This window comes from Orussus abietinus, unplaced genomic scaffold (assembly GCF_000612105.2).
Source record: "Orussus abietinus isolate OABI.00-Male unplaced genomic scaffold, Oabi_2.0 scaffold40, whole genome shotgun sequence".
NCBI classification, from domain to species: Eukaryota; Metazoa; Arthropoda; class Insecta; order Hymenoptera; family Orussidae; genus Orussus; species Orussus abietinus.
In genome coordinates this window covers 334,442-346,619 of record NW_019394244.1, presented here as the reverse complement: position 1 = coordinate 346,619, position 12,178 = coordinate 334,442, and the positions used below count along the sequence as shown (strand labels likewise).

At 41.4% G+C, this 12,178-nt stretch overlaps 3 protein-coding genes across 3 annotated transcripts; 1 reads left to right on the top strand and 2 right to left on the bottom strand.

The window, feature by feature from the left end:
* Positions 1–980: 980 nt before the first annotated feature.
* Positions 981–2,791, bottom strand: LOC105704294 (carbonic anhydrase 2). Its single transcript, XM_012433379.1, has 7 exons — positions 2,727–2,791; positions 1,910–2,053; positions 1,702–1,846; positions 1,534–1,639; positions 1,374–1,467; positions 1,164–1,309; positions 981–1,088 (listed from the first exon to the last, which is right to left on the bottom strand). The coding sequence occupies exons 1-7, from the start codon at positions 2,749–2,751 to the stop codon at positions 981–983; spliced, it is 768 nt and encodes a 255-aa protein (XP_012288802.1). The 5' UTR covers positions 2,752–2,791.
* Positions 2,792–2,935: 144 nt separating this feature from the next.
* On the top strand, positions 2,936–5,688 carry LOC105704315 (carbonic anhydrase 1). The gene is made up of 5 exons (XM_012433407.1): positions 2,936–3,125; positions 3,215–3,481; positions 3,549–3,805; positions 3,899–4,123; positions 4,765–5,688. The coding sequence occupies exons 1-5, from the start codon at positions 3,068–3,070 to the stop codon at positions 4,864–4,866; spliced, it is 909 nt and encodes a 302-aa protein (XP_012288830.1). The 5' UTR covers positions 2,936–3,067; the 3' UTR covers positions 4,867–5,688.
* Positions 5,689–6,051: 363 nt separating this feature from the next.
* LOC105704317 (CD151 antigen) lies at positions 6,052–10,981 on the bottom strand. The gene is made up of 9 exons (XM_012433409.2): positions 10,791–10,981; positions 9,333–9,415; positions 8,906–9,118; positions 8,300–8,494; positions 8,115–8,237; positions 7,977–8,030; positions 7,817–7,909; positions 6,629–6,712; positions 6,052–6,550 (listed from the first exon to the last, which is right to left on the bottom strand). Exons 2-9 carry the CDS (start codon positions 9,378–9,380, stop codon positions 6,488–6,490), a joined length of 873 nt encoding a protein of 290 aa, XP_012288832.1. The 5' UTR covers positions 9,381–9,415; positions 10,791–10,981; the 3' UTR covers positions 6,052–6,487.
* Between the last annotated feature and the right edge of the window lie 1,197 nt (positions 10,982–12,178).

The following is a 12,178-nucleotide window of genomic DNA, read 5'->3' as shown; positions in this document are numbered from 1 at the left end:
TCGAGACCGATCCAAAGATCCACCCTGACCCCCTGGTTTTCCGATTTTGGGGATGCGCTCTGGAAGAAGATCCTCTTATCTCCGAGGATAACGTAATCAAAGTCCATGAGAGATCCATCGAGGGGTATTTAGATCGCTGTATACGGAATTCCGCGATCCTGGAGATCCTTGAGAGTATCGTGAGGAACGTCCACAGGAACCACCCTGGACCTTTTTACAAGAGCCTCTTCTTGGACAGGGACGTCTTCGAGATAAAAAATCCTTTCCACTACTATCACGGGAGTTTAGTTAAGGGATTTATGGAGATCCATCGATCCCTCTCGGATGATCCATCCTGGAATTTCTCCCTCAGGGATCTTCGAGATTCTCTCCTGGAAATTCAACATCCGCACCAGAGGCGGGAAGCTCTGAAGAGGTTCAATCAGCTTTGTCGTCAGGGTCTGGAGCCGAGCTTATCATCTCTTCCTGATAAGAGGAAACACTCCGCGGTGTACAATGTACTTTGTACTTTCTTTAACAATTTCCAAACCGAGAGCGAATTCATTAAAGAGAATTCCGCAGGAGTTCTTCTAGATCTTGGAAAATCGTCATTGACCTCATTGACTTTTGCCAAGAAAAGATCAAGAAAATCCAGCCGTGCCGCAAGAAAAGAAAATCCCGAAGATGGACGAGGATTGTCTTTTGTGTTTAACAAACAACAAATGATGTTGTATAGAGAGACTTTCTTTGTAAGGATTTATGATCTCTTGGGGGAGGTCATGGATCAGGTGTGTGCGGTTATTGACTCCTGGAATAATTTGAATGAAAAGGAAAAATAAATATAAGGGAAGACAAGCCAGAATAAAATCAAGATAAAGGTATTAAATCAGTTTTGCGGAAGGGATTTGCATATTTCGTTTATTCACTTGGTTGTTATTATTCCCAACGCTTAATACATTTTGCATTAATTATTTCCATGAATTATTATTATTATCTAACGACTAATTAATTGCCCAAAATATTTTCCTGCCTCTTAATGGCTGCACGGAGGTGCAGTTCGCCATGATGGATTCTCCGTGAATGTTTTTTAATTTACGGAATTCCTCCACCTGTGCAATTAGAATATCGTCAGGCTTGTCAATTATGGTTTGCAGAGACGTGTCGAAAATAAAAACGGTTAATACCTGAGACGTAGATATCCGCAAAATCGTCGGAAAGACGACCCAAAGGACACAATCGGTGGAGGTCCTTTCAGGATCCTGGGTCAAGGATCCATGATAAAAGTAGTATCCCTCGCAAAATATAGCACTCCTCATCCAGGATAAACAATCTATCGATCGCAAAATAAAAGATTAATCTCTTAATGGCATTTAATTAATTATTAAAAAATTTACTAGGCGGTATCTTCACATCCTTCCCTGGATCAACAATGTGTTTCAGGTTATCCGTGATTTTCTCCAACAAAGGATGAGGCCACGTGCTCGTCGCCTGGGAGGGAAATTAATGATTATCTTAATTGTATATATTTAATTCCAGATCTTAAATAACAATTACCAGGAATAAGTAACCGAGTACGCAAAGTCCATCCTTTTGTTGAAGAGCTGCCTCGAATGTGAAGTATTTCCGATTCCAGTGAACAGCATGAGCCTCCATTGAAAACCTTTAATTTGTGTGACGTCATTTAATTAAATATTTAAATTTACACATAATTAGGGGTGTTACCAGGTTCCATTTATCGTATGTTCACACCCGAAGCAATTGTCTTTGCCCCAGTGGAAATGGACGTGGTGGAAGTCGTACACGTCTTGGAGAAGAGGTCCTCCGGATATCCACGACGGAATTCGATTTCCGCATAAATAAACGCTTGCTAAACAATTTTTTTTTATTTTCAATAATGTTATTATTCCTAAGTAAATGTATATGGAAATACCTGTGCGTCCATTATTCGACAATGTAGCTTCTCCATCGTTTAACCAATGTCCGTTTAACAATAATGGTGGAGTTTTCTTCGGATAAACAATTTTGTCATCTAAATCTATCGGCGACCGTCCACTTTGATGAGGAGCTAAAATTCCTGGGGTCATTACAAATGTTTATAGGAATTATTATAAACCAACCTGACATTCGGACTCTGGTAAAACATGAAGAATTAATGTTTATCGTTAAGCGTCAAAGTGTCGAATTTCGCAGTTTATTAATATTGATATAAAATTCAGATTTCCAGAAGGAAGGTTCGTTAAAATTTTCTTGGTTAATGATCGGACAATTCGAATCGCGCCATTGTTTCTCGGGGGGACAGAAGACGTTCCTTAAAGTATATAATTGTTTTTATATGGCGTAAAAAATGCGTCTTCCTCTTCAGAGAAATTCAATTTTCACTGAAAATATTCGATGAAATAATTCCTCCTTGGATATAAATTCTCGTTAATATATCCTTATTTTATATAAATTATTATTGAAACCTGTTCGATCGATATTCGTCATCTTGACGACGCCTTCTTGATGCCAATAGCCGTCCAACACAATAGGAGGGAATTTATTTTTCAACGCCAAACTGGTGGTTAAATTAATCGGGGATTGCCTCCACTTCGGAATGCCCGAGGAGGAGGTGGAGACGGGTGCAAGAATATTTTCCTCTGTGTTAAATAATTATTTCCCTCAGAGCATCGATTCGCTTTTCAGTAGGTTACGGAAATCCCGGTCAGACCGGCTCCAGGCAGTTTAAAATTAATAAACGGTATACTAACTTGACTTTTTCTGTTTCCGAGTCATCGTTAGAATGTCCTAATATCATCTAACTATAATTTAACTTATTTAACGTGATATTAAATTAATTGAGATTTTTAGTAGGAGGCTTCATGTCGCGTCCCTTCCGAGCGTCGCCATCTTGAAAGGACTCCGCCCGAGGAGATCGTCGATTGTTTCGGCTTTTCCCCAAGATCGACCCGTCCTTTCCGCCAAATAAGGCTAGGGAAAGAGACTGGAAAATTGTCAAGTGAGATTTACGCGAGTAGGCGGGAGAAAAAGGCCGAGGAAAATCCGGGAAATTTCGGATGCAGAAACCTCGAGAGCGGAGTAGCCGGACAAAATGGCCGACTTCTCGGCGGCAGAATGTCTGGTAATCTGTGGCAGTCTTGTCCTCGTAGGTTTGTAGATTCCATATGCAAGGGGGGAAAAAGAAATCCCCATGGATCCTTTTCCTAGTTCCAATAAAAATGTCTTTTCCCCGTGGAAGCTCTTTTACTCGCGGAAATTCTGGATTGGTCGCAATTCTTCCCGCCGTCCGAAATTCGGTCTACCCTGGCTTTCGAGTTCGGCTATGCCGATCACAATGGACCTCACACTTGGAAGATGCTCTATCCTCTGAGCCGAGGCTCTAATCAATCCCCAATTAATATCACGACCCGATTGGCCACCGTGGTGCAGCCTTGCGAGTCTCTTAAATGGAACGGCTACAACGCCCGCTCTTCGTCGATGAAGATGATAAACGACGGAAATTCTGGTATAATTATTATAATCGAGTCCTGTTCCCGGTACTTAATTTCAATAACCGATATTAATTAATCCAGTCATAATTTGCGGCTCCTGGCCGGAAGACTCCAAGCCCTGTCTCGAAGACGGTCCCTTCCACCACGTGTACGATTTCCACTCGATGATCTTCCACTGGGGTCCCTCCGACGACGAAGGGAGTGAACACACCCTGGACTTTGTCAGATACCCCATGGAGATGCAAATGGTCCACGTTAAACGTGGATTTAAATCCCCGACAGACGCCATTGTCCTCGGCGCGAAAGACGGCATGGTGATCGTCTCCTGTTTCTTCCAGGTCGAAATAAAATTAATAATTAAATATTAAAACCCTAATAAACATTTTAATCCATCAGTCGATATGTTTAAAACTCGCTTTTTTTCCATTCAGATAGGAAATGGCGATAACCCATATCTGGACCATATAGTGACCAATTTGTGGCGAGTAGCGTGTCCGAATACGAAGACGGCCATTCCGGCATTTCCGCTGGAATGGATACTTCCTACATTTCCAAAAAATTATTACACGTATTTTGGATCGTTAACCCAGCCTCCGTGCAATGAGATCGTTACCTGGATTATCCATCCAGAACCTATTGCCATTTCCGGCAATCAAGTGAGGCGCCATTATCACATTGCGACCGCTGACGTGAATTCACGTCATTTTGAAATTCTATTCCTGATATGCCGCTGACGTGAATTCACGTCATTTTGAAATTCTATTTCTGATATGCCGCTGACGTGAATTCACGTCCATGACGATACACGATACAAGTTTGCGGCAACCAGTTTCAGAATTTAATTATTTAGTTAATAATAAATAATAATTAATTGCTAGAAAAGGGGGATTGATTGATATAAAAAAAATAATCCCGTGTAGAAATTCTTTGGATGGAATGATTAATTAACGATGCAAAATGGTTAAAATTAATCCTATGATTTTTTGGGTATTTCTTAATGAACTATCAATTGCGTCTAATTAAGTCTAATGTTAATTGTTTTATATTGTCGAAGGAAGTCCCTGGGTCGGGTTCGGTAATTGTTATATACAGAAGTGGAATTAATCCGTACATTAAACTGTACCATTTACGGGTAATTGGGAGCTCTGTACAGCAAATTGCATCCGCGTCCGTACTCACTCGGATGTCAATTATCCGTCTCTCCCATTCGTGAATTATTCCATGCAACCTGCATCGGAGCGGCAATTCCGGGTGCAAGCCTTATTCCGAGTCTAATTACATTAATTATCCGTTCCAGATGGCCGAATTTCGTAAGGTGCACTCGATCGAGGGGCCATTGTTGTTAAATTCCCGACCGGTGCAAAAATTGAACGACCGAGAGATCTATTATCACGGCTGATATCAAGACCCATTGCCTTATCACTATACAACCCGTCGATAATAAATAAATCCGTATCGCAATGACATTATTATCCATAATTACGCAAAACAAGAGGTTCAGAATCCCTTCGCAATGAATTCTAAAATAATTATAAATTTTTACAGGTGTAAAAAATCCCGGTAATTAATTTAGTTAGTACACCTGTAGAACAACGAGTACACAGATAACCGCATTTATTATCTATCGTGGACAATGCATTGTACATCGATGAGATCCTACGATACAAGTACACCGACAGTATTATCTCCAATATTTGTATCCCCGAATAATCGCCTCTTGTTTTTTAAAATCAATGAAGGTTGTTTATAAAATATATTTAGCCAATATATACGCGGTCTGTATTAAAAATAATTTCACCCGCTACACGTGGGGGATTTTATCATTTTTTTTTCATTCCTCTTCTTCTCCCTCGGGAATCTTAGAGCATCGTCGTAATTAATCGCAATCGCCGACGATTAATAAATATATTTACAAATTATCGCGTAATTAGGAAATCATGTATACGATTTGGCACACTCGAGGACCGTTTATGAAGGGTAATCTCGGTAATGTTCCACCTCTTATTCCTCTTATCAATGCCGAAGCCGACTTATCGCGCTTCTATTCTTCCTCTTTGGAGTAAAACAAAGAACAGGAATTGAAACCGATGACTTTTTTTAATAAAACAATGGATTAGTCCCTCGAATCACCTACACGAAAACCATAACGCACTTATCACATAATATATACTATTTTTTTTCACATACTTTTGCGAATTAAGGTGAAGTGAAACACGTCTTGAGGAACTTTATCGACGTCGATAACGAAGATTATTATAAATACCTACGTTGGTTTTTTATATCGAATTATATTGGGTATTGTACCAAATGGCATACTCCACCTGTCGTTTTCCTACAATAATTATAAATAAATCCAAGTAAAACTATAAATCCTCTAGATTCATGATTTCTGGGGCCCTAATTGACTCAGAGGGACCCCCTGCGCCATCTGTGATTTCCAGGTGAACTAAATTTTCCCTCCTTTTCCCATATCAGCTTATAAGACACTTTTTTGTCTTTATCCCACTCAAATGCGAGTTTCTCGATTACCAGAGTGTTTTAAATTCTCGTAAAATTGTCCCGACCCTTTCTCATACCACAGCCTTCAATAATTGTATACATAAACCGAACGTCGGTAACGAAGGTATTTATACAAATTTCCTTTATCGACGTCGGTGAAGCCCAAGACGTGTTTCATTTGACTTTAATCGATGCATTACTTGCAAGAGACCTTTATAGCTCATTAGACACGGTAGATTGTGTGCTTTTATAAATATTATAAAGCACGAGCTTAATCGCCACCGATAAGGGTCTATAAATTGACAAATCTCTTCCTGATTGGCAGTTTTTAGGTGGGAGAAACCGGAAAGAAATCAATCAAGGTGTATGGAAATCCACTCAATTCATGAGAAGGTGTATGAAAAGTCGATAATTCGCGCGTACGAATATTCCGCCGTCCTAGATCTACGTCTTTCTGGTTTCTACGTCATTCTACCATGCCGGAAAGACCGCATCGCCGCAACCATTCCGCAATTCCGCCTTCAATCGATCTGCATGTCCCTTATCGTCCGGCACAGGAAAGCCGAGGTTATTATCCCGAAGGTCTGCAAGAGTAATATAAGTGTTAGGTGTACCTGAAGTGTTAGCGATATTAATATTTTAATTATTAGTTAATAACTCGCCTGGATCCCAGCCATGGCCATGCCCAAAAATACTAACGTTAAACTTTCGTATTGAAGCCAGCTAGTCACTTTCCCAAGGCACCCCTGAGAAGTATTGATAAGACATGGAAGTGATTAGTCCGAATAAAAAATAATTCCACCTTATCGGTGCCGCGAAATTAATATTAATTATTAAAATCCACATTGTAGGAGGTTGCGTGTTTTATCGCGATTTAAATAAAAATAATAAGTTAGACGATTATGATATCACAAAATTTAATATATGCGAAAAATTCCGCCTTATCAGTGCCTTGATTAGAAATTAATATTTAAATATTAAAATCCGCATTGTAGGAGGTTGCGTGTTTTATCGCGATTTAAATAAAAATAATAAGTTAGACGATTAGGATATCACAAAGTTTAATATATGCGGAAAATTCCGCCTTATCAGTGCCTTGATTAGAAATTAATATTTAAATATTAAAATCCGCATTGTAGGAGGTTGCGTGTTTTATCGCGATTTAAATAAAAATAATAAGTTAGACGATTAGGATATCACAAAGTTTAATACATGCGGATAATTCCACCTTATCAGTGCCTCGAAATTAATATTAAATATTAAAATCCGCACTGTACGTGGGGTGCGTTTTTTTCGTGATTAAAGGTGCTTTCAAAGAAGTCACCTGAGAATTGCAACTAGGCCGAGGCATACGTTTTTTACATGGGATCGCAAGTCCCTTGGTACGTATTTCTTTCTCGAGGAGAGTATTCCGCCTCCGGTCGATTCCACTTTCCGCATACATTCCGCGACAACGCAAACCCAGCCGAGCGGACGCGGATCCGTAAAAAGAGGGTACGGAGTAATTCCGGTAATGACATTTTAATTACCGAGTCCACTCGTTATTTCGACCGACCATTGTTCTTATGTATATATACCGTTGAAAGGTATATTGGATGATTAGATGGATATTTAGGATATACATACGTATATCAGACGTTGATTAGATGAATAGTTAGGATATACATACGTATATCAGACGTTGATTAGACGGATAATTACGATATATATATATATACGTATATCAGACGTTGATTAGATAGATATTTGGGATATACGTAGGTATATCAGACGTTGATTAGATAGATATTTAGGATATACATAAATATCGTTGAAAGGTATATTAGACCTTAATTAAAGATAAATCTCACCTCTTTGTGCCTGTACCCTTCGTGGCCCACCTCGTCGACGACCTGGCAGGCAGCTTCATCCCTCAGCTGGGGATGAAGCCAGGGCTTTTCGTTCTGACATATCAAAGGGAAGAAATGAAACCCTTCTCGGAGTAAATCCCAGACAACGAGGTGTACTTACGTTCATATGAAAGACCCTCGAAACGACGCTCATAGGGCTGCCGGTGTTTTTCACCTAAACAAAGATTTCATCGATTTTAGTCCGACATATCGATAAGGATGAAGATTAAGTCCTGGGGGAAAAAATGTTGATAATTACCTCGGAATTTTTCAAAACGCAGCACGTCACCGGAACCTGCCTCCGGGTCCCGGAAATCTGTCCATCCCTCCACCAAGCCGTCCCATTGTAATCCCCATCCCCGTGGATGCCGCAACAATTGAACTAAAAATTAATTTCAATTATTTAGAGGCAACTCCGATTTTTAATTATTAATTTTTTGGTACCTTGAACTGAGCAAAGTCGAGGCTGTGACTGAACGGAATATCGCTGGTGGGATCGGCGGGGTCGTGCCCGTAATTTTCGGCCAATTTGTCGGTAAGTCTTTCCTCCAGTCCGGCCAGGATGCGGAACGTCATGAGACCTCCTACGGCGGCTGTCACCAGCTCCGTCACGATCAGGGCGATCAGCATGCTCATGTACTGCAAATCGATCGTGACATCTCCTTAATTTCCTCATATTTTTAATTATTCCATTGAAAGTGCAATATAAAAGGATATAAAAAAAATTGCCAAATAATGCACTGATTCTCGTGCAAGGATAATGTACTGCGAATCGATCATGATATCCCCTTAATTTCCTGATATTTTCAATTATTCCATTGAAAGTGCAATATAAAAGGATATAAAAAATCCCTGGATTTGTTTTAATTTCCTGGTTTGCAAATTTACTATCGCCAAAATGCACTGATTCTCGTGCAAGGCTCATGTACTGCAAATCGATCATGACATCCCCTTAATTTCCTGATATTTTCAATTATTCCATTGAAAGTGCAATATAAAAGGATATAAAAAATTCCGGGATTTGTCTGAATTTTTGACTTGCGAACTTACTATGGCCAAAATGCACTGATTCTCGTGAAAGGCAGCTCGACATCCAAAAAAGCCGACTGTCAATACGGTGACACCTAGGCCGAGAAGGCTGTACGCGATCAGGTGAGTCGTCTCATGTGGCGTCAAACTTGGCACGAAAAGATTCAAAAGATGTCCCTTGCTCGGCTCCAGAAGCAGCCAAGCTCCTATCACCAACACCGTACACCCGGCCAGCTAAAAAATAGACGACCATGTCAAACGGAGTAACACGTGTACAGGGATATTTTCACTCTATGACTACCAAGAGTGCCCGACGTTTGGTCCAATATCGCCCGCACGGTCATAGGAATTTCGCCCGTATGTCGAAATGGCTTCAAAGGGCTTCGATGACTTGTATGCGATATGAAATAGAAGAAACACCTCGAATAATAATTAAATTCGCAATTACCCATATCAAGAGGTTGAAGGTGAAGAAAGCAACCTTCAAGTACTTCATAACGGGTGGCCGTCAACGCGTAAGGGGTCATCAATCTGGAAACATATTTAAATTTTTATCCCTTATCACTCCAGGAATATCATATTAGAAGTTGGAGTGATAAGGGGTCACAAGGATTAATAGATGATTTTCGGGTTATTAAAATATGAGGGGAACGTCAACGCGTAAGGGGTCATCAATCTGGAAATATATTTAAATTTCTATCCCTTATCACTCCAGGGATATCATATTAGAAGTTGGAGTGATAAGGGGTAACAAGGATTATTTTACGGGAGAAAATTGTTATCACGGAGAGAGGGGTAAAAAATACACCAGCGAGATGGCGAGTTTTCCGAGGGCTGGATAATTCATTTGATAAGCGAGAGTTCCTTATTTTCCCCCGAAGGAAAGTTACCGGGAAAGATTGAAAAGAAATTTCCATTTAACGGCTCGTTGGGTCTCATTCATGCAGGCGGGATGGCCGGAGCTCCTCTGGATGTTAAACATTTAAATTTAAACAGCAAACTAACGCGCGTCTCTCGAATAGATTTTCCGGAAAATGCGGAAACACCTTTTGCGCTCGTTCGTCGCCGGGGAAATATCGCGGAGGGGTGAGAAAACGAAATTGGACGTTCGTTCCCTCGAGGAGAGAGGAATACTCTGCAAGAAGTTGGGAAAGAAAATGGAGATCTGGAAAACCGGAAAATTTACCTTTGAGAAAATATTCCTATACTTCGGAAAGGGTTGATAAGGGAGATTAGGAAAATTCGGAGCTTGGCAAGGTAGTCGAAATCCCGCATAAAGCACTTTTTTCCTAGATTAATGCACTTGAGATGCATTTCGACCCCCTGCGAATTTTCCGAAATCTCGAAAACCCATCCCATCTCCCAGGAAGGGTTGATAAGGGAGATTAAGAAAATTCGAGACTTCCAGGTCGACATCCCGCATAAAGCACTTTTCCCTATACCAATGCACTTGAGATGCATTTCGACCCCCTGCGAATTTTCCGAAATCTCGAAACCAGGAAACCCGCCCTCGAGAAAAAATTCCCACGCTCAAGGAAGGGTTGATAAGGGAGATTAGGAAAATTCGAGACTTCCAGGTCGACTCGAAATCCCGCATAAAGCACTTTTTTCCTAGATTAATGCACTTGAGATGCATTTCGACCCCCTGCGAATTTTCCGAAATCTCGAAAACCCATCCCATCTCCCAGGAAGGGTTGATAAGGGAGATTAGGAAAATTCGAGACTTCCAGGTCGACATCCCACACAAAGCACTTTTCCCTAGACCAATGCACTTGAGATGCATTTCCCCCTGCGAATTTTCCGAAATCTCGAAAACCTATCCCACCCCCCAGGAAGTTGTGATAAGGAAAATTGTGAAAATTTTCGGCTTCCAGGGGATGAAAATCCCGCACAAAGGAGCACTCACCTCTTCCTTCTTCCCCGGTCCTTCCTCCACTTTTGCCCGGGCGCTCGTCGAGCGCGGATCGATGCACTTTCACGTTATCGAGCCGCACATTTGAACTCGCTATCAGCGCGTCGAGGCGGGTCCGATTGATCGGAAAAGAGGCGTCCTTTCCGTATCCGAGCGCGGCGGAGACGCGTGTCATCCGTGCGGAGGAGAACGCTCCTCTCCGGGTCGGCTGCGGCCGTTCCGTCCCTATAGCTGGAGACGCGTCTGCGTGCTCCGGAATCGACGCCGACGCTCTCTTGTCCGCCCCGGGCCTCCGAGAGACGTCGCGACGCCCTCGCATTATCGAAAAACGCCACCTTATCGTATCACAAAACCTGCGGGGGGGATCCAATAAATAATCGCCGGGATATCTGTCGATGCAACTTTTCTCCATTTTTTTTTTTTTTCATCCGGTGGAAAATCCGCAAAACGTCCCGCAGGGCCGGACAGATTTTCTGCGCTCTTCCGCACGCGTCTTTGCGACGGATTCCGCATGAAACGAGACTTGCCATTGTTTCGTCGAGGGCGCAATTTTCCTGGTTTAAATATTATAAACAAAACGCGCGGTATTTGTCCATGCAATTTTTTTTTGCGCTCTTACGCGTCTTGTGAAAATCGCACAATTGAAATATAATAAATAAACTGCGCGGTATTTGTCCATGCAATTTTTTTTTACGCTCTTACGTATCTTGTGAAAATCCCACGATAGAAATATAATAAATAAACTGCGCGGTATTTGTTCATGCAATTTTTTTTCTTGCGTTCTTACGTCATGTGAAAATCCCGCGATAGAAATATAATAAATAAAACGCGCGGTATTTGTTCATGCAATTTTTTTTCTTGCTTTCTTACGTCTTGTGAAAATCCCACGATAGAAATATAATAAATAAAACGCGCGGTATTTGTTCATACAATTTTTTTTTGCGTTCTTACGCGTCTTGTCAAAATCGCACAATTGAAATATAATAAATTAAACGCGCGGTATTTGTCCATTTAATTTTTTCCTCGCGTTAAAAAATCCGCGAAACGTCCCTCGATCGATGGGATATATTTCCGTCGCATTTCCGCAGACGTTGAAAGGTCTTTGCGACGGATTCCGCATGAAACGAGGGCCTACCACTTGTCATTGTTCCGTCGAGGGCGCAATTTCCCGGGCGCTATCGATCCCGGTGAAATCCTCGAGATTTTCCCATCCGCTGTAATCCGTCCCCGACTGCGTTCCGTCATGCGGAATTTCCCTAAAGAAGGAAAAATATAAAAAGAAATTGCCATCCGGAGCAACCGTGAAAATCCCTCGTCGGATTTCCCTTTCCGGCGCGTCCACCTCCAGCCAAATGATCGCGAGGAGTTTTGTAAATATAATA